At 39.5% G+C, this 26701-nt stretch overlaps 1 protein-coding gene across 6 annotated transcripts in view; it reads right to left on the bottom strand.

Annotated features, from left to right (window-relative positions):
* The window catches only part of ATP11B (ATPase phospholipid transporting 11B (putative)), a 58662-nt gene extending 32014 nt beyond the window's left edge, over nt 1-26648 (bottom strand). For 5 of the 6 annotated variants that reach the window (XM_042820779.1, XM_042820780.1, XM_042820781.1 and 2 more), the window contains exons 1-11: nt 26570-26648; nt 13010-13126; nt 12322-12411; nt 9447-9527; nt 5027-5134; nt 4709-4837; nt 4516-4619; nt 3902-3949; nt 2860-2924; nt 2247-2328; nt 799-949 (exon numbers count right to left, since the gene is read on the bottom strand). In XM_042820779.1, the coding sequence (XP_042676713.1) occupies nt 799-949; nt 2247-2328; nt 2860-2924; nt 3902-3949; nt 4516-4619; nt 4709-4837; nt 5027-5134; nt 9447-9527; nt 12322-12411; nt 13010-13126; nt 26570-26596 (1002 nt within the window). In that variant the 5' untranslated portion in view covers nt 26597-26648. Of the gene's footprint in view, nt 1-798; nt 950-2246; nt 2330-2739; nt 2836-2859; nt 2925-3901; nt 3950-4515; nt 4620-4708; nt 4838-5026; nt 5135-9446; nt 9528-12321; nt 12412-13009; nt 13127-26569 lie in introns of those variants that run through there. The other variant, XM_042820785.1, reaches the window with a different exon arrangement.
* Nucleotides 26649-26701: the final 53 nt, after the last annotated feature.

Raw genomic sequence — 26701 nt, 5'->3', positions numbered from 1 at the left:
TACTGAAAAGTTTGTGATAGCTGTACTGACAACCAGAACTAATCACTTAAAGAACACTTGGTATTGAGATATTTTCCCATTTGAACTACAAAGATAGTTCCCATTACACGTTTGAGGAAGCTCTCTGTTCTCATGGATGCTGGCACATTTTTAACTATCCTGGAAGAATCAAAGAAATTCTCCAAGTCCTTCTATTCTCCTCTCCAAACAATTATGTACTAACTTTAATTTTTGCTCTGCTTATGAAACAGAACAGAGCTTTCTAATTTGGGATTTGAACCTTTTTACGCAAAAGGCAACTGGTGAGCAGATTCAATTCTCAACTCTATGGGAGACAAAAGGAGTGTTAAATGCCTAGCACCATGTCACATGTGGAAACTGGATTTTTAACACTTCTGTGATATAAGAATGCCCTCTAATTCTTAGAATCAGCTCCAGTCAGCTTCTAAACTGCTTTGGAATACACCAGACTCACACAGAAATCAAACAGAAAAATACAGAATGATTACAAAACAAAACTCAGAAACAAAATAAATTTTACAAGTCTGAACTGTATTTAAGTGTTCGATTTAAGGAACACTTCAAAGTATCCCTTCAATCTTGGAGATTAAATTTTTCTACGCCAGGGCCACGCTACAATGGACTAAAGCTCTTTCAAAAATACCAAGAACACACATACTTGCACATAGATCATGTGGTAGCTACATCTATTTCCAAGAAGAGAGACACAATAAATATTGCACTTAACATCTACTAGTTGAAGTTCCTCAGATAAACTACTGGGTAGAACCACATTACCTTACTGCTGTTCCTTTCATGTTCTGTTTTATCATTATACCAAGGTTCATCCCATTTTTCTTCAGCTTGCCAGGCATACTTTAAAATAGTACTCAAAATGGCTTCAAAGAGGAGGATTATTAGATAAATAATCAAAAAGGAATTCATAGACCTAGAACAAGGCCAAAAAAGATTCAATTTCAGTTTATTTCACTGAATCTGTCGACACACTATGTACATATGACCTGATCAGAAAAGTTAGTGGATGTTTATTGACCTGTATTTCACATGGACCCAGTTACTATGTGACAAAAAAAAAAAAACAAACCAAAAAAAAAAAAAAAAAACCCAAAAAAAAACAGGAAAGAGAAGAAAATCAACATCTGGCTAATATGCATTCTACATACAGTCAACAGGAGGACCAATTAAGGTGCAAGAATACATTCTCAGTTGACTTGTATTACACCTGTTGTCCAGAATTCTGAGGGCTGACAGTCTTCTTCCAGACATTCCCTTCTTTCCCAAATATCTAGTGAGGCTGTGATGGCAGCAGAAACAACTACCCCAGAAATTCAAAGCTGAACCTTCCTCCTCAATTAGAAGAGCACTTCCTTGTCCATCTAGTTATTTAACTCTAGGTATGCTATATGAAGGGGACTTCTCAAACATTCTGTTATGTCCTTCTACCCCTCTGATGACAGAATTTTTTCTTGTGCAGCCTACAGATTTGTTTCTATCTGACTACAGAAGAATAATCAATCTCACATTTCCAAGAGAATGTGATGATGCACTCTCTGTTTTTTTTTTTTTTTGTTTTTTGTTTTTTTTTTTTTTTTTTTTTTTTGTAACAAGAAAGGCAACACATCAAAACTCCTTTTTCTTTTAAAATAATTCAGTGAGTTCAACATATTAAATCTCTATTACAGGAACATTCATCACCTATTTATAACACAACTTTTTTAAAACTGAGCCTACAACTTGTGTTAGAAACAAGATTCACTGTAGAAGATATCCTTAAGGACAAAGCCTATGCAGATACCCAAAACAAAACTATATTCCTGTTGTATCAGATACCAGCAGTCAGGACAAAGATCTGCAAGCAATTAAGATTTTAGTTCATCCTATTTAAAGACACGATGCAGCCTTATAGTAATGTTGCAGAGACAGCAGAGGCTACAACTGCTATGAAGAATACTTCTGTAAGCACCTTGTTCAAGACTGCACTTCACCTACCATTAGGTGTTCCCTGCTCCTACATTAACTTCTGCTGCCTACGTCCTGAGTATTACAAGTCTGTGTGTTACTTAAAGAAACAATAAAGGATATAATTACACAGAAGGAAAGTAAACCAACTGTCCTCTCTTCCCTTGCCTACAACCTAACAGTGGGATCACAAGGCTACTTAAGTTAATGAGAAAAGACTAAACAACAATTCTAAAAGCAAGAAAGGTATTAGAAAATAAACATACTTTTCTACTGCTGACCGTTTCTGAGATTTACTCTTGTAATTTAATGCCATCTTTGTCTCCATACCTGTATACACTGCAACACCTGGGAATAAAGAGGAGAAAGGATATTGCTCTCTGCATGTATGCAATTTGTGGCATTTTTCATTTTGTTTAAGAGACACAGACTAAAAATCAAGAGGTGACTATTATTTTTGTATTTACTTCAGTGCAACAGTGAGACAGTATTTTGTAATTATTTGCAATATTTCACTATGGTAAAACAGTAAATATTGCAGTAATTTTAACACCTACTAAAATACTGTCCATTATTATTTCTTACTGCTCTTTAATACGTATTTTATGGAAATCAGAATCTCAAGAGAAAGTCTTGAACAATGTAACAGTAATATCAGTCATTTAACCATTAAAGTTACTCCTTTATCAAACCACTTGAAGTATTTTCATAAAGTGATGTTGAAACTCTGTATCCTTAGAGATTCTTTAGTGTAATAGCATTACTTTCATCTACAATCACATCTCCTCAGGTAACCACCAGGAAGATTATCACAGTCTCTTCACTGCAAGTAGAGTCAAACCACAGTTCATCACCATGCTTTAAGAAGAGTCTACAAACCAAATATTTCTTTAGTGTTTTTTAATCTTGCTCCACGAAGTAAGAGACTTTCAGGCCCCAGAGGTCTAAAAAGAAATAGACATACCAGCATTTAAAAATGAGTTGTTCCATACTCTGTGGGGCTAATGACATCCAGTTTCCTATGCAAAGAGGTCAAATGCGTTCTGTAAATCCCCTCTCATCTCCAGAGCTTTCAGTTTCATCCTTTGGTCACCCCCCCAGTATCCTCCCACTAGCAGCTAGCGCTAAATGTTCCAAATGTCTGGTTCAGAAAGAGCTGCAAGTTAAGTGAAGAGCCAACATGCCAAAATCCTGTCGAGTTCACAGTGCAACCAGAGTGTTATTTCAGTTTTATCTGTTTTATCTTACTTCTACCCCTCTGTCAAACTGAAATTCTCTGCCAGGTTCAAAAGAAATTATTCAAATCGGTAAAATAAAGATGGATGGACAATATAACCATGCAAATTCTGGTTTCTAAAGCAAAAAGATAAAATTTTACATGTGCTTTTTCTCTTCACATCTATTAGGTCAACATAATCCATTCATCTGATCAGCTAACTGCAAAACGTGAAAATAAAAAAAAACTTTGAAAATAAAGGCACAGTTATGGGCAAAGTTCATACAAAGTTAATTTTGGATACTTTACTCCAATAGCTGCATTAGCTTAAATGGAAATCAATACTGCTTTCATATTTGATTCACGTAGAAGTTTTACTAGAAAAGTATAACATTTATAAACATTAAAGAGTGAAAGAATCACAGCACTAGCTTATTTCTGTGACACACTTAGCATCATGACACAAGATCACACTTTGAAGAGAAGTGTCTGACTCGTGTTTCTGTTGTTTGGCTGACTGCTCTTTTTTGTTAGCTTGTTTTTTAGACTCAGCCACGCTGCCCTCAATAGAAAACAATCTGTGTACTAAATATTCAATTTAAAACACCCCTCCCTGATGCTTATTCAACCATAGCTTTTTTTTTTGTGATGGTCAGTTTAATTACCACTATGTTCTTAACATTAATCTGACAGAATTTTACTTACCGTACTATTTCCTCCATTTGTTGGCTTATAGTTATTCTTCCAACAAATCTATGAAACAGAGTAAACAGGGTCACGTGTCAGATATATCTACATAAAATCTCAAAAGGGCAAAATGAAATAAAATAAACACTGAGCCATTCCACATCTACATAAAGACCATTAACATTTCTCAAATACAAAATAATCAGTCTTAATTAACAGTGCAAATAAATGAGAACAATAGGGCAAAGGCAAAACTGGCAATAACTTTCACAAGGAGTCCTATATTGAACTGAAATCTCCTGAAGGAATTATATCCAAGTTTCTTTCTTCACCTTGCCTGGACTCACTGTCCACTTAATTTTTAATAGTTTGGGAAGAAGTTTACTGTTTAGAACAGAAAGGTACATAAATAAGTGTTATGATTAAAACTCAAAATGTAAGTACGCTATGGTTTCTCATTTAGTATTGAAATACTCCAACTCATCACATACATAAATGCTTACGCTCATAATTAAATCCTGAGATACAAACATATGTTTGAAACTACTTTAAATCTAGCAAAACCCATCTCTCTCCTAATAGTGAACACATCATTAATAAGCATTTTGAAACAAAGTCAAAATTAATTATACCTGTATAGATCTGCCTCTGGCTGCTGACATTCTATGACAGCTACAAGTTTGTCCAGGTTGGCAACTGACTGTAACACTGCTGTTTCTGGGACTGCAACATGTGTCTGGAAAACACCATCCATTAACTTTCAGATAAAGAAATCAGATGGCATCACATACTAGCTACATTCTACTTCATAACAGTAATCCAGACCTTAAGATTAGTTTCGCCATCCAAACTTGCGGTAGTAACATGGCATGAACCGTCCACTCGATCAGAAGATAAAAGCACCAGATCAACAGGAAAAGTCTCATCTTTGGCTACTCTGACAATGTCTCCCACCTAATGAAATGAAGATAAATGAGAAGTATACAAAAAAAAAGTTTGAGAAGATTTAAATTTATAACTGTTCTTGAATCATCATGAACATCATGAATCATCATGAAACAGAGATTAATAATGAAACAAGACCTTCAGTTGTTGGGTTGTTTTCTTTTTTTAAACAGTTTCACTCTGTCTTTAGGCACATACCCGAATGTTTTTAGATCTAGTTTTTACAAGGCCACCGCTTCGAACAACATAAACTGGAGCACCGTTTACTTCATTGTCTGCTTTATGTCGTAGCCAGTCTTCATAACCCTGTGAAAACACACATTTATTTTCCAAGCATAAACTTGTGAAGCATCACCTCTTTTAAATAAACATGCTTCAAACTGCTTGCTGTACAGCCTCACGTGGAGTTACTTACTTCTCTCCAGCATCAATCACAGCTGTTACTCAAGAAGCTGAGAAACCATTTACTTTACTCAAGTAGAAACAGTGCTGAGGAAACACAACTGTCCTGTGTTTTGATAAAACAAACTGACATTTTGTATGGATGTATCAACAAGCACTCATTCAGTATGAGATCTGTATGGATTAATACACCTCAAAACATGGACCAGTCACTCGTAGTCTCTCTAATGGATTTTTGTTGTTGCTGTTCTATTTTGTATTCTATGCTGATGTATTTTTAATACATAAATTAAGCAGAATTTCTTTACAAGACACTTGGCATCTCTTCAAGCATCCTTTATTCTGTGCACATGTGCAAACATTCATGAGAGTGAATCCAGGTGCACTTTTCCTCTCCTGCTTTCTTAAGAAATTAATACATTTTTTACTTAACCTAAAAGCACGGTGACAAATAGCATGATCTTGGACTCACAAGTCTCAGTACTGCCTGCTAAGTGCTACAAGTGAGCTCAATAAATCTGTCTGTCTACACAAGCCGTTCAGCTGTAATATATCTTTCTGGGAAAAAAAAAAAAAAAAAAGAGTGCTCATAAATAAGAAGTTAAGCAAGTATTACTGAATAGCTTTAAGTTCTGCTTCTTGCTCGCTAAGCCTAGTCAAATAAACAGGAGATGAATGCATGCATGCATTCAACTCCAATAACAAAAGCAGGCTTACAGGAAGAGTACGTAAGATGTCAGTTAGGAATTAGAAAAAAAGCTTACTCAATATAGAAAAGACATTTTCTGGCAGCTGGTTCATAAACTTACATTAATGCACAGAATGAAACAAAACAGTGCTGCCATAAAATATTATGCATTAAGAAGCAAATGATGATTCTTAAGAATCCTCAGAATTCATGAGCTTCTGGTAAAACCACAGAGGATCAAAAATTCTCCACCACCTCATACCTCCTGGCAAGATTTCCACGACTGATTTGCAATAGTAGAGACATTTCCCAGAATGCTTCTATGCATAAAATAACATGAAGAAGAGTAAAAACAACTTCCGTGGCAAGCTGCAAACAGGAAAAGAGGGTCCCCTGAAACAGCATTCATAATCCCAACTCCTATTATGCTAGAGAAGTTGTATAAATGTCCTAACACAAAGGCTACTAACACAGATGCAGCTGAGAACTCCGAGCCTTGACTTGCATTTGAAAGGAAATTATTTGATGAGTTCCACATGCTCAAGCACAGTTTTGCAGTTTTACCTTCATGCAAACACACTGTCACTAGCATAAATGAAACCAGCAAGTACGAAGCTACCTAGGTTACTACCAAAAAAGGGAAAAAATTTACTTATTTTATATGCTAGATGCTTAAAAATTATTAAAATGTCACAACAGAAGCCACACAGCGATACTGGGAAATTAGAATCCTGAAACTCTCTAAGACTCTTTTCTAGTTAGTGTGAAAAACTTCAAGAGCCAGTACCTACAGATCCTTGTTAAAAGGTGACTGACAGAAGAAAACAAGAACTCGAGGAAGATCGAGTAACCTTGGGGTGTTTGTCTCATAAATCTGAACAGCTGAGCAATATGGGCATTTGGCAGAGAACAGGAATTTACCTTCTTTAGAAAATACAGATTTCAGCGCTTTCTCCATCTGACACCTACTGTCTGCAACATAATGGTGACACCTCACTCCAGGGAATTCTTAAGAGCCAACTTCCTACGGCCAGTGTAAATTCCCCCAAAGTTTACCCACTGCAGCATTTTTGAGGAGTACCTTAACCTCACTTGAAAACGTTGAAAAAGTACTACCAAAAGAAAGATGCGGGAGCACTCTTGAAGTTGCTTAATTGCATGAACAGAAAACAGATAAAAATCACTCTGACCATATTTTTAATTCCTGCTAATAAAAGAGCATCTGTGTACTTTAGTCAAGAATAAATTTAAAGCAGGCCTGCAAACTGGACTGCATGGTTTTCACTCTCAGTTTACTTGTATATTTAACCAAATTCTGCAAAGCAGTTACTTCTCATTCATATGGCAACCATGTAAATATCCATGTGTCCAATAAACTTATTTGCTAAATACTTAAGAACTTACTGAAATGCACCAAGTTCCCTAAAGTTCCTTAGAAAATGTTATCTGTACAAGATAAAAATAAAAAAAACATCTGTTCTGTTTTTCTTGACTGTTATTTTTGATTCTTCTGTGGACTGCCTAAGCATCTTCAGAGGCAGCAGGAGGAAAGTGTTCCAAACTAACAAGTTCAACAAAATGACACAGCATGAGTTGCAGCATTTTGCAGTCTTTATGTCCTTCTTCTGACCTAGGTGCAATTGCACTTCTGATAAGAAAAGGTTCCATTTCCTTGGCTGAGATTAAAATACAGTGAAGTTCTGAAGGAACTTTTTGATAGGGATACCAAGTTAACTGGCCTTATGAAAACACGTTAGAGTTTTTCCATCTGCTGCTGAACTTCTCAAACATAAATACAGATAACACCTCTCATTTCCCTTTTAACTTTGGAAAGACCTCTGAATTACTGTTAAACATTTATCCCACGTAATTTGTACCCTGAGGTTCTGCTAGAAACTTCTTCCTATTCCACTTCTGGTGGAGAGAAAATGGGAACTGGTTTGGAGACCATATTGGGTGTTTTCCTCTGCATTCCAAAAGAAGATTTATATTTCCCTCTGGTTCAAGTGCAGTCTGTTGGAAAGAGTACACTGAACTGTCTTTCCAAGGTAAGAGCTTGTGAATATTGCTTGCCCACTTTGCAGCTGGTAGAATAAAGACAAGAGTCCATCAGATCAGATTCAGTGGTTCCAGCAGCCCTTGAAAATAAATCTGAAATGGTCAGAAAAAACTCATAATGCTCAACAGCTCATACATGATTTGAATTTCCTGGAATGAATTTCGGAATCTCTGTTCTTCTCAGGTGATGGTAAAATATTTAAATTTCCCAATGTAAGACTGGACACCGGGAAACAAGAAGGCAATAGATCATCTTGGACTACTTTGGACTTTAAACCACACCCTAATATTTGTAACCAACTTTCAACATCATCTTCATCTTATACTGCTTTAGGTGAAATTCTCTACAATGACAGCTCTTGAATACATTTTTTGGATGTCAGTGTAGCAACTGAGTTGGGTTAGGGCTCTGCATATATTAACTGCACAGCAATAAACCGAATGGCAATTCAGAGATTTCTACAGCATTAAGTCCCCCTCTGCCCCAAACACCAATCTGACTGAAAGCCAGAGCTATTTTTATTTTAGCCCTACTTCAGGGTGGTTTTGTGTCTTGCTGTCACAACAGGCAAATTGAAATTCCAACTTTAACTCCAAATCATTCTCCTGCTTAATTTTCAGTTGCTATGATTGAATGTCTTCTCAAGACAGCACTGTAAAATCCTCTGAAGGGGCTAGCTCCTGAAAACTATCTGTCTGCAGAAACAATTATAGTTTCTAGCCACATCACCACTTTATTTCAATGCTTGTTTCTTTCTCCTCTCACCTTAAGGGTAAGAAGAAAGCAGAAGATTCCCTTTCTACATTAGCCTTAGAGGGTTTGTAGGTCTTCCCAGGATCCAGTCCAGTGCTTAAAGATTCCTACCCAACTCATAAGATTTTTTTTTATTTCAAGTGCTGTAAAGTATTCCAAAATGTTTTATGCAACTGAAAAAAAAAAAAAAAAACAAACAAAAAACCCCCAAAAAACCCCAAAAGCAGAAGCTTCCCAAAATTCCCAAATGGTATCTTTTACCTAGTACAGGATTATAGTTAATGTATACTTCGTGCCATGAAACATATCCCTTGGAGCAAAATTTGCCTTTTAACTACTGACAGACACAGGTTGCATCACCTACCCAAGCTCCTTTCTCACAGTTACACAGAAGGATTAATTTTAATACATAGTGAGGTGTGCCAAAGGAATAAGCGAGGGGCTTTCAGAAAAGGTCTTACAACAAGTGACATGTAATGCTGAGACAAAAATGCTGTCTGACAGTCATTCACTTTAAGGGTACTACGGTGAGTCATTGAGAGCTTGACAACTAAGCAAAATGATGAAGTGCCTAACAAGAAACATAAAACAGACAAAGTATTTCTGAAGACATCACTTTTTAATTGTTGTTTCTAAACATTATCTTGGTCAGACTTTGTTAATTAACTTCACCTTAAAGCCACAAGATCCATGCTACAGGATTTTTTCCCCGTTACCTGCTTTATGGCTGTCACAGTTATGACAAAGAACAATGGCAATCCGCTCGTAATAGGACTGGTTGGGGTATCTATCATGAGCTAAAAGAGAAGAAAATGTAAAAATTAGCCCCAATTTGATTTTACAATTGTACTAAAATTAATTTAAAAAATAAACAAACCCATGACAATTGTTTTTCCAAGTTCTATAGGAATTCTACTGGACATCCTTTCGTCTTGAACAAAAGTCACTTCCTGACATCTAAACAGATGTCAATAATGGTACAAAGGTGCTAGGCCACAGAACAGACTTAATCACACCTGTAAGCACGTGCCAATCTTATGACTCATTGCTAAAATATATATTTTCACCTTATGAAGTCAAATCTACATTTTGCTACGCAGTTTCACTATTCTATACAATCAACTGCTTTACAGCAGTACAGAACATAACAACAAACACTTCAGAAGTGAAAATGAAGTTAAAAAACAGCAGTTGCCAGCAGTTCAGATATTAAAGAAGCCCTTTTCCTAGACAGCCCCTTTTTGGTTCCTCCAACGTGCACATTTCACAATTTGTGCTATCATTGTTTTCATGCCATAGTGCAGTGTATACACTAAAATGTGTGTGTGGGGGGAAGTGGTATGCTGGTGGCTCTTCTCTGCTGCAGGAAAAAACATCACGGTCAAGTGCTGCAAAGAAAATATACACAAGAGGGCTATTCAAAACCACAGATATTGATTTGATTCACTTTACCTGAGACTTATGGCATTGCTTTGGGAACCATTAAAGAAGAAAAAGAAAATCACATGTGAAGTTTACTCTATTAAGAGCCAAGAGCCACAGAGAACACAGATTATGACATTACAACACGTGCACTATTTATTTATTTCACTGAGATGCAGACAACTTAGAAAGTAACAACAAAATCAGACCTAGCTCGCAGTACCGCGTGTTCTTCAACTGCAGCATTACAATTTCAGCCCAGCAGCACCCTGTCCCAGACAGCCCCTGCCAGAAGCCTCTAGTTATGGCCGGATAAGCCTAACTATGACATTTCTGCCATTTGCAATCTCTTCCTCTTTCTCAAGATGGGCTCACATGTTAAAGGGGGGCAAGTTTTCTACCAGCGGAATCACCATGGCATATTGTTCCTCTTCTTACGTCACCAGAATGCCACAGACCAGTGCCTGCTAAGAGGTGGACACATATCCATTCACAGCTGGTCAGAGCATCAGGTAACCAAAATGCAGTCTGCCACTACGTTTCTGGCATGCATATGTGAGGTGGACAGCGTGGATCGGATTGCACTACACATTTAAACACACAATAAGAACTCGCCCAGCCCTGTCATCCCCGGTGGAATAAAGTGGCATTGACAGGCACTGCATTGTGGTCACATGAGATTCACACAACAGAGAAGATACCATGGTGATCAAATGTTAAAGGCATCTTCGCCTTGTAAAAAGAAAAGTATTATGCATTAATGAAATTCTAGATGAGATTTGAATAAAAACAAAATTCTGTTCAATAGAAAAACAGCAATGAAGAACAAAAATGACTGCAGCTTTATTCCTATTATGTTTCCAAGAACAAAGACATATACACAAGACATACAAATTAGGGTATTCATTCAAGTCATAAATTAAGAGAAGAATAACATAACACTGAATAGCAGTTCTGCCTTAAGGTTCACATTGGTTCATGGGCATTGCGTTTAGATATTACTTCAGTCTAAACTAATAGTCTGAAGAAAAGTGACTGAAATTGAATTATGTAAGTAAATTTGCACTAGGAAGAAACAAAAGCTTGAAAAAAGCAACACTTTGTGGTAACTGTAAGTAGCATTTACATTCCATCTCTGGCATGTTCCCATCTTCCTCGTGCTATGATCCACTAAACAGTATGGGACACCACAACAGGAAGGACAAAGTCAGTATCTTAACTACGACAACAGAACAGGAAGCACATCCTGTTAAATGAAGCCACAACAATATGACTTTCTTTAGGGATCCTAGCAATCCCTAACAAGAATTTTCAGTCTATTAGAAAGTTTACTCTTTTTAAATGTGAGAGAAAAAGATCATGGGACACAAGAGGCAATGGATTAACAGATGCACAACTGGCTGTGCTACTTACACATGACAGAGTCACAGCCGAATCTATCCAGCACTTCAGTACTCTGGTTTTTGTCATGAGGCACCACCTTTTTCACGTGCATAATGTAAGTACTGGTCAATCACCACAGAGGGTTGTACACATGCCAACTATTTTACTTCACAATGAAAGAACAGTTTATGTAACCCAAAATCCTGTCTCTGTCTTAGATATGAACCAAATCTTTCAAGTGGTATTTTCTCTCCCTACCATCTCTATCTCACTTATCCTTCATCTAAGTCTGCAATAGCTCTGGAGAATTTCAGTACAATTACAGAGCTGGAGGTACAAATATCACAGTAAATTTACAGTCTTATCCCTTAATATACTCGCTGATGTTATTAATTAAAAGAAATATATCTGGCTACAAAAGCCGCAGTGGTATTTTTGACCTATACTTTACTGGCAGCCCTGATACCTTCAAATCCGACAAACTGTCAACCCTAGCTGTAAATTCTGTGTGCTCCTTTTATGTGAATTTGAGGAATTCAGAACTGCATGACAAACTTGTGTTGATTTACACAAGTAAGATCCCATACAGAACAAGAATGTGCAACACTGTCCAATTTGATGAAAGCAAACTTCAAATTTTACCAGCAAAGCTGGAAATGTGTTGTTTTTACAGGAAATTGAGAAGTTAAATAAATTCATAGAATGGAAAGCGAGCAGCAGAATCCACAACACAAATGGCAATTACCACCTTAATTTCTATGGCTAAAATGAGTATTATTCACTTACCTGAACCAAAAATATTATCAGAAAATAAAAGTTGGCTATTCTTCTGAACTGTTCAAATAAGTTTTTTGGAACAAAATTCCACACTGTATACTGAAGGCAAAAAAAAAAAAAAATAGTTACAACATGCTGAACAGTAGAATTCATTTTCTCTCCCATCAAACTCTCTTAATTCCCATTTTCCATCTGCCCTCCCCAAACTGTGTCTTGGCAGTGCCCTACTCCCAAAAAGAACAGCTGTATCCAGTCTCATGGGCCCATGAAGGGCACCTAGAAGGAAAGCAGGAGTAGCAACTGTGTTGCCTTTACAGACATTTTAACTGTTCTCATGCCAATTTGGATAGGAGAAACCAGACTAATGTAGTTTCTTGCAGCCAGGCTACCAGAGAACAGATTTATTCTTGCAGCTATACCCTTTCTCTCCTACACTTCAATGACAAAACACCATCCCCATCCTATCAGTTCTGTTGATTCCTATCCAAGGTCACACTGGGAGGGAACCTGCAACAATTCCTTGCTTATGATACGGCAATTTTACAAATCTTCACCCAAAAAAACCCTTCACCCTTCCTACTAAATCCAGACATGGGCTAAACTAGTTTAAAAGCCACTTTAGAAGCCCCGACCAACATCATTCTAGACACAGGCTCTGGGGAGAGAGTGATGGGCTGTACCAAGTATTTCCCCTTACCTTGGATGATATGATTCTGTTGTCTGCAAACTTCTGAGGAACATAATGGCCATGCTGGGGAAAACGATTTGCTATATAAATAGTTCGTGTATCGCTTTGATGCGGTGGGTCAAAACCCTAGAACACAAAATGAGAGGAAAAAAAAAAAAGATGGTCAGGAAAGACTACTTTTATTACCTGTTGTTTAAAAAAAATATATATCTGCTAACATTGTGCTCAAAAATGATAATTAGCTATGAAGGAACAGATTTAGAACGCAGGCTTTTGAATCAGAAATAAAATAAACCTGGAAATTAAAGTCTGCTCTGTCAAGAGAATTTACAGAAGCTGAATTAAAAAAAAATCCAATTTTTGCAGTTGTGTACTCATTCTGGAAAATGAAAGAAAAATAAATTGTAAGGCTCAAGAAAGTCTCATGAAAATTCAAGGAAAAAAGAAGCAGAAACGGAGATGAAAATATGTGAACTATGGAAAAAAAAAATTCATGGCTATGCCCATGATAACTTCATTAGATCAAAAGAAAAGACAAAGCAAATAGGTCACACTACTATGTTGTTATAATTGTTTTTTGTACAAGTTTTCATCAGCTTAAAAATGAAACCACATATGCCTGACTAGATCGCAGAGTTTTTCACCAGCAAACTCAATCTCCAAGAACAGGTAGGCTAATCTCAAAATTGACTCTACCATTGATTCACACATTATTGATAGCAACAGTGAAAGCAAACACAAATTTTACTCAGAAACACTTTGCAATAAGTTTCAGCCAAAACAGCAAATCTGAGTGACGCCCCTTGGAAGCAAAGCCTTGCTTCATGTCTAACGCTCAGGATTTTCATCAGCTGCCTCTGCAAGCAGAGGGGAATGCAGGTATTAAACTGAAACGTGATGTATAAAGTAGCATAACAGAAAACATGAGTTATAGTACAAGGCTGAACAATAACCAGCAAAGAGCAAACAAATTGAGGTGACAGCCTAAGGCAGAGGAAACTCAGAAAATGCTAGCACATCTTCCAGCATAAAGAATGCTTCCACTGAGAAGTAACCTGAAGGGTAAGGAAAAATAGAAGCAGGCTTCAGCTGCAGCGACGGAAACTTAGCTTTGGTGCCAGAAAAACAAATTTGGGATGGCAAGGAATAATCAGAAACCAAACCAAGTCATGTGGGAAGGCGGTGATGTCTCCGTAACACAAGGGCTTATAACTAGGTCGCTGTCGCCTATCTTTACTAGAGCCTTTCCTGGGGCTGCATGACTCACAGAGCCTTTGCCAGCTCCTGTATTCTGACCTGGAGAAGCAGGTGATAGCAAGAGACAACAAGAGAGACACAAAGTTCAGATAACAGTCCAAGAAAATGACTAAAATACAAACGAAAAAGCTCTACCATGTGGTGCAAACCAGCAATTAAACTTGGAACTGTCAAGTTGCTCCCACCAGCGACTGTGTGGGAAGTCATGAATCTCAGCACGGGAGTCAGACGTTTATCTTTGAACTGACAAACGTGATTTGTGTCATATACGGCCTCCTTGTTCTCTGACGCCAAGAGAAAGGACAACTGATAAAACAGGCAGAAAGGGCATTACCAGTTCCAGTACTGGCAGTGAGGAATTTACCTTTGCAGTTGCATTGTTCTACTTGTGAAACCAGGCTCAGACCTTGGTTGATCTCTAATAAGAACTGGTATTTCAGAGAGCTCCAGCAGAAGAGACTTCCATACCAATAAATAGTGGGGGTGACAAACAGCGAGCAAAATGAACTACACAAAGAAATGGTAGATGCAAGCAAGAATTTTCACTCACTCATAAAATTCTCCAATGTAAGACATGAGGTATGTTCACATCTAGGACAGCGTCATTTAAAGTAAAGACATAATTAAAAAATCCTTTCAAACCTGCAGGTTACTGCATTACTCATCTCTAATAGAGAAACATTTCACTTCGGAAAGAAAGAGGTGCAGAAGAAAGAGGAGGGTAGTAACAGGAGAGTTCTGAGAGAGACCTGAAGGAGAACAGAGCTCCTCCAGTGAGCAGCAGAAGCCACGGCAGTCACACCGCAGTGTGGAAGGCTGTGCAATGATAACAGAAAGTAGAAATTGGAAAGGATTGGAACAGTGTACATACAGGATGCCAAAAATACAAGGAAAGAGCTGTTCACAACTCCAAGAAAAGGCATATCAACATGAAAGCAAGATATCTGTTGAATGCTGACATAAAATTAAAAAAAAGAATATTGTAGCAGAAGCAGTTTGGAGATGGCATTTGTGACATACTATTTGTAAATCACTACAGAAGATGCCACAATATAGTTGTTCTACAAATAAGAGAAACACTGTGCTAAATTAGTAAGAGCAGGCGCACAGATGTATCGCAGAACATGTCTGGCACTCATGAAATGCCAGATTCTCTCACTTTGGAAAATCATCTTTCAACTTCTCCATTTCAAAATGACTAAATGTAAAGCAGGGGGAAAAGTGAAAAAGCGAAGAAAGCAATGAGTAGCCTTGCAGTGGTGGTAAATGGCCATCTCTGTGCTTCTTACTCAATGAAAAATGTCAGTCACTCCAAAATCACAGATATTTTTTACTGCAGTACTTTTATTTTCCTTTTAGGTCACTATCTGAGCCCTGGCTGAAGGAGCACTCTTAGCATTTTTAGCAGGGAACAGCTCTGCTCAACCAGACCGAACAGGTTACAAGCAAGGGATGTATTTTCTAAATCAGAATCTCAAGCCACAAAAGGTTACAGCTGCAGCTGTGTGACCAAAACAGCTTAAAACTGCAACTGCTTTGTTCAGATCTACCACAGCTAAGTGCCAACGCTGCTCACACAGCAGACCCATGGCGACAGTGCAGGAGGCAGGCAGGCTGAAGACACAAACCTCTGGAGCTGCACAGCTCTGGCTGGCAGAGGATGCACCCCTGACAGCCCCAGTGAGCTGACCACAGCCACAGCAGGGAGTGAGCAGCAGAGCTGGGACAGGAACCCACAACTCCTAATCTTTATTTCTGTAACCATGAGAGATGCTTCAAAATTGCCCAGCAACTCTGTCATCATATAATTATCTACTGAGAATTCTTCTCCAGAGAAATTTTAATTACACTTCCTTTCCAAGAAAGTTCAACTTCTGTGCAGAATTTAATTGTTCAGGAGGAGAAACTGCTGTAATTCTCCTATTACTGTGACCGCTGTGAGATGCTGCTCCTGTTGCAGCAGCCTGTAGTCCAAACCTCTGCCCAGAGGGAACAGGGCAGTAGCTGCACACAAACCAGCAGAGCTGCAGGAAGCACGCTGCTTCCTAATTTTGCTTGGAAGCAGCTTCTTCCTCTATTTCTATAGTCATTATGGAACTGAGCTGCAGAATCAGAGCAATGTGCCATTCTCAAAGGGTTTCCGCAGCTAAGTAGCGTGAGTAGGGAATCCCTACATCAAGTTTTGGCTCTTGAGAAAAAAAAAAAATCATAGCTGTCACTGATACTTTTCAATAGAAGTTTCTTTTCCTACTGCTGCCTAGTGAGGTGATTTCTACCTAAGTCACAGCCCATTGACTTCATAACAAATAAAGCAGAGTTTATTGCAAAACCTGATGCTAAAGACTTCTTAATCAGGCGTATTACATGAATCCATTGTAAATAAACATCAATTTTAACCATAAGATTGACTTGTTTTCATCCTTTCATGCTGCAAATTAAATATAGATTTATTGGCTGGAGCTGAGCCACTCTTTTTTTTTTTTTAAAAAAAAAAAAAGCACAAACCAGACCTCATCTACCACTGGAATACAGCTCTCCTATTTCATCTTCACTACACGACAGCCTAATAGAAAATCTGCACCCAGATAAACTTGACATATTTGTTTTTTGAAAACAGCTGAAACAAACACGACTTGTATACAAGACAGCAATGTCCGAGTCAAGCTGATTTACAAAGCAGAAAGCCAGACTAATTTTTTGGAAAAGAGAAAAAAACATAAGGTGATTCCTGCTTGGTTTTTTTTTGGAATATAAATTGGTACTGACTCTAACCAAATGCAAAGACATTTTTACTGAACTCTTCAGTAGTGATTTCCTCGGTGTTCTGAGTTAGACAAAGACATCCTCCATGTAATAAATTCAGCTCCTCTTAACCAGCACAGAAAACATGCTTGGGAACTGAGGGGAAACTTCTGACTGTGATTCTGTGCTATTTCTTGGGTGGAAGAAACTGATTCCAACAGCCACCTCTCCTCCTCTTCCCACATCGTGCCCCCAGCACACCGCCGTGCTGGGCACTGCCTGCACAGCCCTACGGTAAAGCAGAGTGGGAAACTGACTTGGCTGAAAAGCCTCCATGCTCCCAGTTGTGTGTTGGTGCTTTTTTATAATGGATCAGATCCCTAAAACCATCAATTACGTGGCCAACACAACTGCTTGGCCAGCACAACGTAAACATGCAGCACGGGAGAAGTTCTGCATTGCTGCTGCCCAAGCAGTGGGAGCATGAACAAGGAATTGGGTAACTGAGGAAACAAGCGAAGTAAGCAAATGAGAATAAGCACCACAAAAAAAGAACTGCGCAAAGGAAGAGACAGCCATCCCATCACCTGCAAACATGAAGAAACAAAGAAAGGAAAACCCACCTCCATCTACTGCAAACATGTACTTCACTAATAGCACTACTACAAAAGCTTACCCTAGGACAGCATCCCTTCACATCCTTCCCAAGCACTCTGAAGCACTGTTAGGAGAGACAGCAGAAATCTGCAGATCTCCCCATTAGGATTAGGATTAGTGACACATGAGACCAGCACACAACAAATCAGTTGCTGTTTCCAGCTTTGTAACACATGCATCAATAGCTACAAGTTATCTGACAAGCAATTTTTGCTTAAGATCTGCCTACAAATAGTGTATTAACAATCTCCTTGTGTTTCTCGATCGTTCTCATTTTTTATAGGAAAATTTAAAAAAAAAAAAAAAAAAAAAAAAAGGAAAATCCTACTTGTGAGGAGAACTCCTGGTACAGAACCAGTATCCAGTGACTGGAAGAAGGAAAGCCCAGAGACTCCTCCTCATTCCAGAAATCACACTGAGCGCAGCTCAGGAAAGCAGCAGCTCTCCACAACACCCTCTGGACATCACATACTGGTTTACAACACTAATAAATGTATCTGAAGTCTGTCCCAGAAACTTATTTACCTGGGAAGGTGACTGACCCACCACAGCTACAGAAACACCAAGGCATTTCCCAGCAGAAATCCCCAAAGCCTGCTATTACCTGCTGCCAATATATGGTTTGATTAAAGCTGTTCTGAGGAAATTTAACTTTCTTGCTTTGGATTTTTTTTTTTTAATATACATGGAATAACTTTCCTTTTGTAAGGTAAGATGATCTATATCCACACTCCATGCACATTTTCAGAAGCTTGTGTAAGATTATACTCAAAACAGCAAGCAATAATTCTTTCAGTCATCTAGCTGGGCAGTTATCAAACTGAATTTGTCATATCAAAGGTTAGCATGAAAGAAGAAACAGCCTCTCACAACAATTTTAAACAAGTAGTTAATCAGCTGAAGTACCCCGGGGTTTACGTAGCGCCGTGCAATTTGTTCCTGCCCTTTTAAATACTACTGCAGCAAAGACACAAAAGAGCACTGCAAGTTGTGCACTGCTCAGGCAGTGTCCTCTTCCTGCTCACAGGGCCGCGGTTGCTCAGCACAGCTGGTAACAAACCGTTTTGTAACTTCCCAAAACACCTACTGTCAGAATACACTATTTGGGCAAACACTGGAAGAAACAAGAGATCATGAAAGCAAGAAAGGTTCCTTTCACAAAGTCAATACATGAATACATAGCACTGTGTTTAGAGAGGTCATACTGGTGCTTGGAACAAAGGCCTGGTCACATGCAGCTCAAGCCATTCTTAGTTTCATTTATTTTGTCAGAACACCCATCAGATGCCCACAAAAAGAATTTGGAAAAATCCCTGCTTAAAAACAAAACGACCATCCACTCCTTGTTTACCTGCACAAGAAAGAAGTGAGCCCAAGCAGCCTCTTCCACCTGTGCCAGCTCCCCAGCTGACTGACGCCAAACACGCTGATCACGTAACACCAATACAACCCAATGGGAAAAGCCAGCTGAGAACACAAGTTGGCCTTTCTACCTGAGCTCTTTCAAAGACCTACGACGTGTTCAGCTCTGGCTGCAGTGAAAAATTGTAACAGAAATTAAGGGACGCTGCTTAATTTTAAAATAATCCAACTTTACATCAGCTAAGGAACAGGCCTCCTCCTACACCTCTACAATCCAAATCGCTGCATTTATGCACCAGAATCCACTGCAGACACCATAAGATAAAACAAATGCCTGTCTTCAACAGAATTCCAATTTCGCACTTTTTCCACAATATTATTAGAATTCTTATGCTCCTGCATTGAAACTATTTCATTAACCTAGTGCCTATAAGATATTCCTCCTCTGTCATTAACAGCCTCCCCAAAAAATATGCACTCGTGGGATGGCACACATCCACCTTTATCAATGACCTCTAACCACACACCCTGCATATCCAGATAGAATGGCAAGTTTAAAAAACAAAACATACTGCTGCAGAGGGGCAAATGTGCTAGTAATAAGAAATGAATGAGGAACTCACTAAGCAAGAGGAAAATGGCAGCAGAGACTTCTGGCAAGAATCAAACGCACGCATGGCAAAGCAATCTGCTTCAGAGATGACAAAAAAATAAGACTTCTCAGTGAAAGTGCATTTAAGTCTAGAAGGAATTTAGTGACTATTCAGATTTTAAGCAGAAAGTCACAAGCTCATGGGAAATGGCTGGTGGTCTCCTAACTACTTTGATTGAATTATGATGGTCAAAGAGGTCAATCAGAAGTTGAAGCTTAACAGTATCTGCAGTCCAAATTCTTTGTTCTTTTGCTTACAAAGTATATTAAGCTTATTTTTGCTGAAAATACATGAAGCACTTTGAACATGTGAAGTGCTACAATTCTGCAGTGCTCCATCACACAGAAATAGCAGCAGCCAAACCAACCAAATCACTCCAAGAGGTACAGACCCAGTACAGTACATGAAACATTCAACACAGAATTCCTTCACATGCCTTGAATAATCATCACAGCATCTAAATAAATAAATAAACATCTAATCATACTTTATTCATGGTTACTGGATTCATTCACTTAATGCTAAAGGCAAAGAAAAAAAAAATCTGCTCTGAAATAAGGCATTCAAGTCTGTGTCACATCATCAACTTTGTTTTTCACTAAAAATTACAAAGCAGTGTCAAACTTGCAGCTAGCCATTTCACCATGCACAGAAACTACATTTGTCAGTTCCATGACTGGACAAACACAAAAGAATCACGGATCTCTTCACTTGCTTGGAAACTACAAGTACTGTTAATGCAGAATGAAATGCTGTTTGCCCACCGTTTTTAAGAGCCATTAACGAACCTTTTTCATACAAGCAGGTTCCTGCCCTGTGCTACCCATACAGCTGTTATTCCACGTGAATACTGACCAGCCTTGTGTTCAGTACTCAGATGACTTCCAATAGGCAACAGTTACTGGTGTCTATCAGCTCCTGCACTGCAAGTTCAATTCATATTTCCCTTTAAGATGAAAAAAACTTGAAAATTCTTCCAAAAACACCTCAGGCCCTGGACAATAAACCCCATGGCTTTTTCAGAATGTGTGTCAAAGTTGCACTGGCAATTGCTCTGACAGTTGTTGCTTAGCAAATTTCAGGGAAAGAGAACTCAGTTCACAGCTAGAGCTGCCTGGCTCCTCCTCCTAACAGGTTTGATGAAGTCTGCTCCATAAACATCACAGATTTGAGGCTACTCCTTTTATCAAATAGCACTCTGGGTTTTAATTCCTTTTCAAACATGATGTAGGACCTAAGCATTAATTTAATGTGCTGCCTTCAGACATGTCTACATACATCTTCATCCCTAAAGCTCACTAAATCATAAGCTCCCTCTCTGTTTTGTCATAATTCTTTTTCCAGATATCTAAATACCTGCAGAGGTCAGCACAGCCAACACAGAACTAGCACAGAGAGATGCATGGGAATAAAGGAGTAAGTAAATGCAACAACACATAGCAAAATATACTTTTTGGTCTATGACATGTAAAGCTTTTCCTTGTAAAACATTTCAGGATGGAAACAAACAGCTTCCTTGTGCTTGCATCATTATTTCCCCTCTCCCCCTTTTACTCTCCAAGCAAACAAGAAGAAAAAAGTCTTCTTAAGGCACAGGACGTGGGAAGCCAAGGAATGGCAAGGTCTTCTAAACGATGGCATGGCTGTTGGTCCTACTGCCTGTCTTTTCCACCACCACGTGCTATCGCTAAGCAGTTTCATTTTAGTCCTGTTGTTATTTTTCTTTTTCTTCAAACAGTACACAGTTGAAAAGGGGTTTCTATACTAAAAAAAAAGCCTAGCAGCAAATGTCACCTGTGTTTTGCTGAACAGGTCACTCTGCTTTAACAGAGCTGTTTTGTCAGATCTATCTTTCTACAGCTTTAATCTGCTGGCTTAAAAGAGATGCGGTGCTAGAAGTTAAAGGATTTTTTTAGAAGATATGTTGTAGATGCCTTGTGCTCAGAGAGGCAGTGGCAAATGCAGTCATGACAACAGAGGACATCACAGTAAGAAAAAACAACAGCTGTCAATTCATCCAAAACTAGGAAAATCAAATAGCAATTGAATAACACAGATGGTAAATGATTTCATTCAGCACAGATTGACTTGTCTCAGATTGTATGCTTATCTTCTGAGGAGAGTTTAGATAACCCCCAAAACCATAACTAGACATTAAGGCAGCTACTAATGGAGCAGGACCTCCACAGTAGAGAGATAACAGTCCTTGAAACTGCCGTGCTGCTGTGTGTGACAACTGGAAATCCAACATAATAAAAACCTGCTGCTAAAAAGGCTCGTGGCTAGGGAAAAAAGCAACCAAAAAAACCCAACAGGATCAGATACAGGTTAAACCTCCAGTCTCACAGCAGCACAGCACATCCAATCACTCAAATTTTCCTATTTTCCTATTTTTTAAAAACAATTTTTTAAAAAAAAACAACAGTGTTAAGATAAGATTGGTTTTATCAGGTAGGTTTTTTTTGTTGTTGTTGGTTTTTAAATGAGATAAGATGTGAAACTTCTGCACAGGACACAGCGGATGCCTCCCCCAGCACAGCCAGCTGGCAGCAGGCAGGGCCAGGCTCTGCATGCTTTGGAACACACTGTGCTGCAAATGCATCAGCACTCAGCAGTTGCAGAATATTGAAAGAAAATAAGGTTAAAAGACCCAAACGCAATTTGGGCCTTTTAACCTGGTAGGACTAGTCTAACAGGTCACAGCCTAAAACCCACGGCCATACATTCTCCTGCATTAAGAGCAAGCTGATCACAACCTCACAGTCCTCCCCCTAGTTTGGTCTTTTGCAACATTAACGATTCTGATTCTGAAACTGAAGCAGCCCTTGGGCTGTTCCCACACTCTTCTCACTGTGATCCATCAGTGACAGCACAGAAGGCTTTAGCTGGGCAGTCTGAACCAGGGGAACTCTTGTTGAGCAAATACACATTTCCTTTTTAAGTATACAATGACTAACAACCATTCATTTTTTATCAAAAGAGTGCACAGTCACTAACAGGTAAGAAAAGAGGGGAAAAAAAAAAAAAAATCCCATCCAGAAATCAAAGTGATTCCAGAAGCTGGGATTCTCAGTCATTGGAATAGTTCACAGTATTTTCAGTATGCAAAAACCCAGCAACTCCTAAGCAAAAATAGACCTGCAAACAAATACACAACACCACACACCCCACACCCAAAGACCTGCACAGGGTCGATTATTTGGAATGATTAAGTTAGAAAAGCACACACATTGATGTAAACGAGGAGTGCTGTCCTTATTCAGAATGCAGCGAGCTATTACAGAATGCCATCTGCTCCTCTCAGGACATCTCAACAGATCACAATACCTGGAGGGAAAGGGAAAAAATCCTGACATACAGGCCTGTAGTGCTACTCTATGCAAGGATACTTCCATTAAGAGCAAAAGTTTTCATTTGAGCTCATGCAAAAGATGACCAAACCTCCTACTGATACTGTCCTTGGGAGGAAAACAAAAACCGCAACCAAACACAAAACAAGCAAAAGCATTCCTTGTAATCCTGCTGTAGGAAGAAAACAGTCTGCCAAGTACAGCCCAACTCTGCTTCTCTTGGGCTGTCCTTCACAGAAGAAGGCTGTGCAGGTAGCTCATGACTCTCCCCTGTTGCTCACACAGCACCTCACTGCTGCTTAACAGATCAGTGGGCTCAGACCCCACAAAACAACAGCTCAGAGAGCAATCCATGGCCATGTGCATGCTCAGCAGGACTAATTGCAAAATTCCACAGCTGGGTTCCTGCACTCAGCTGTTCTACCACAGCTTTGGAGACCTCCTTGCAGGACAACTCAATCACCGTTACTTTGTTGATACTGCTGTAATAGCTCCTATGCTGCATACACACCATCAGGACATAAAGCCCAGACCCTGTCACAAATGCATCAAACCAAGTGGCACTGGAAGTTACTGAGCATTACAAACACTGCTTTGTGCTTATGCTTCACACCAGTACTGCACAAACCTCACCCAGAGAGCTACCATAAGCCGTATATATACAGAACAGCAGCGTAGTTTAACGTATCACATTTGGAAATGTAAATCAGGTGTACCATTCCTCAATATTAACAATACTTCCAATCAACTTTTGTTTACTCAGCTGCTTTTCTCAAGCAGAGCTGGCTGTGCCTGTGCTGTTATGCAATCCGCAGCAAATCCACATGCCCACTGACCGCCTGCAACCTCGAGGTAACACAGCCCCAACTCAGGCATCCTTCTGCTCAGCACTCCTCTTTCACATGCATCAGGGCATTTTAGTCATTTTTTAACACAAGTAATTATACTCCATTAGCTTTACGTTTTTTAATAACTAAAACCTGTTGCAATATGATATCATAATATTGACTAGAATGCTGCACGCTGCTACTGACTTATTGAGCAGTACATTCACTATTAGACAGCATCAGACTGGGACAGATGGGGGGTTACTAGGTGCTACTGATGAAACAAAGCCAACTAACAGCCAAGTTACCAAAAACTCCTGACAATTTCTAACAAATTCCTACATAGGCAATGAAGACCGAACAGTAGTTTTATTGTCATCCATTTTGGTTTTTTTTCATACTGGAAGTCATTTCCATATGTCCACAGAACAAAGTTACCACTTCAAGAACACAGCTGAAACCATCTGAATTGCATACTAGGTTCCCCTGTGACTTGCTTCTAAGAACACCTGTTTCATTTTTCCCTTCCCCCTTTCACAACTCACATGAGATCACAGGTTTTTGAGCACATATCTATTCAGGACCATCTCATTAATGAGCATACAAAATACAGTTCTCTTAAACAAGAAGTTGCAAAATATTCACTGGTTTCATACAGAGTACTTAACAACTATCTTCAGCCAAGTACCAGTCCCTTCTCTTTTTCCTCAGTCCAGTACTTCCTCACACCAACGTTTTTCTTTTGTATTACTACAACAACCAACTGTGATGACTCCCACATATGTGCTTGGTTCCAATCCTCATACACGGACAAGAATAGTTTTCTCAGAAGCTCTTGCCACATCGAATGCAGGTAAAAATGCATGCTCTGAAGGAATCCAATCCCACACATTCTTTTCCCTTCATCAGAAATATCTCAGACAGACTTTGCCTTTTTTTTTTAATTCAAATAGTCTGAGTATTCCTTAGATGGCAGAGCCATCTACAAACAACCCTGGTTCTGTCACCCCGCTCTTCCCACTTGCACCAATTATCTTTTCAACATCCTTCCCCAGGTTCTCAGCTTTCTGACATTCTTTCTTAATACAAACTAAACATCACAGCCATATGAAGAAGTAAGTGTGTGGGAAGTATGTTAAATGAATGATCATACACAGGGATAAGCTGTCTGAGTGTCCCTCTGAAGAAATGTACAGTGTGATACCTATCTTAGGCTATGTTTCAACTTAATGAGCTGTGAAACAAAAATTAACGTCAAGCAGTGAGGTTTACAGAAAGAAAAACACCAAAACCTGTGTGTTTCCAGTCATTTCTTCCCTGTTGAAGCATTTTATTATCCCTTTCTTCTACAATCCTAATACTCTCCTGTGAAAGCTAGCAAGTTTCAAGCATTTGTTTTCCCACCAACGTTTTACTTTAGAAGAAAACCCTCTTACTGCCAAGAGTACTGCTCATCCTCTTGCAATAAATTTTTTACTTTCTCTTAAGGCCAGACATGTTTCTGGAAAGCTGGACAGCATACAGACAGAAAGAAAAGCAGGCATGGTTGATATATGGATTCCTAGCACTGATGCAGTGTCTTCTAATCACAGCTCTATAGCAGCCAACTTAAAAACCTCGTTCAGCAACCTCAAGCCACCTTCACAGGAAAAAAAAAGTGATAGCTGTTATACCAAGCACACTTTATTCTGAAAAAAATACACGCATGCCTGTTACAGAACAGAGAAGTGCAATCACAGCTCTAAAAGAGTAATTAATTTCCAGGTCAATACATCTCGGTGTTAAACCAAACCAGTCAGCGCTGTCAAGCTGCCATGGAAGCCATCACAGAAAACACAGAGCTGTTAGGGGACTAAAGTGATTTTTAACCTTTCACTTAAGGTACTTAATTAAAGCTTGTGGCTTTGCTTTGGTCCACAGGAAAGAGGTAGGAGAATAAAAAAAAAAATAAACACAGAATTCTCCAATTGCAAAAACTGATAAAACAAATAAAAGAAACACTCACAAGACAAACCTTTTAGCCATAAATACAAAAAAGCCAAACTAATGTACTTCTTTCGTACAAACCTGGGCAACATCTGGGATGCAAGGTAACTGCAAGCAACGGAAAAAGTTTGAAGCAGACTGATTTCACTGCTTCAGAAAATGAAAGAGAAATAACGCAGGCGGCAGGCTGGAAAGCAGAGACCTTACGGCAGCCTTTCCCGAGCAGTCTCCCCCAAAAGCACTGACATTCACCTCAGGTTTCGCTTTCAAAGCCCTAAGCACAGCGCAGCTCTCAGGCACAGGGCAGTGCCGCACACGTACAGCAGGTGCAAAGCCTCCGAAGTAGGCGGCGAGGCCTGCAAACCCAGGTGTGTCAGCCCACGGCGAGAGGCCTGCCGTCCTCCCTGAAGTATGGGGAGCTCAAGGAGGCCACGGGCAAAGAAATGCGCTTTTCACGCTCTCAACGGGGTTTAAAGAAAAGAATAAATCACAAAATACCAGAGCAAAACTGCTCTAAGCCCTGGATACGTGTTAGATAAATAAAAAATTAAGTAACGATTAAAAAACCCGGAGTGCCGGGTCCCGGATCTCCCCGACGGGAGAAGCGCTCCTCCCCCCTCCCCCCGCAGCCCTACAGCCCCCCAGCCCGGCCCCACGCCTCCCGGGACGGCCCCGCGTAGAAGCCCTGGGCCGTGCACGGGGCCGGCCGTTAGCTGCACGCGACGAGGCACCTACCAGCTGCTGCCGGACCCACCGCAACATCCCCGGCGCCGCGGGTCGCGATCCCCCGCGGCGGGGCTCCCTGGGCAGCGCCGCGCCCTCCGCCGTCGCCGCCTCAGGCCGACCGCCCGCCGCGGCTGCCCCCCC

Source organism: Centrocercus urophasianus, unplaced genomic scaffold (genome assembly GCF_019232065.1).
Source record: "Centrocercus urophasianus isolate 14NV4802_14NV808 unplaced genomic scaffold, USGS_Curo_1.0 seq_19, whole genome shotgun sequence".
NCBI classification, from domain to species: Eukaryota; Metazoa; Chordata; class Aves; order Galliformes; family Phasianidae; genus Centrocercus; species Centrocercus urophasianus.
Note: the sequence above shows the minus strand (reverse complement) of the source record. Positions and strands in the feature narration are given on the sequence as shown.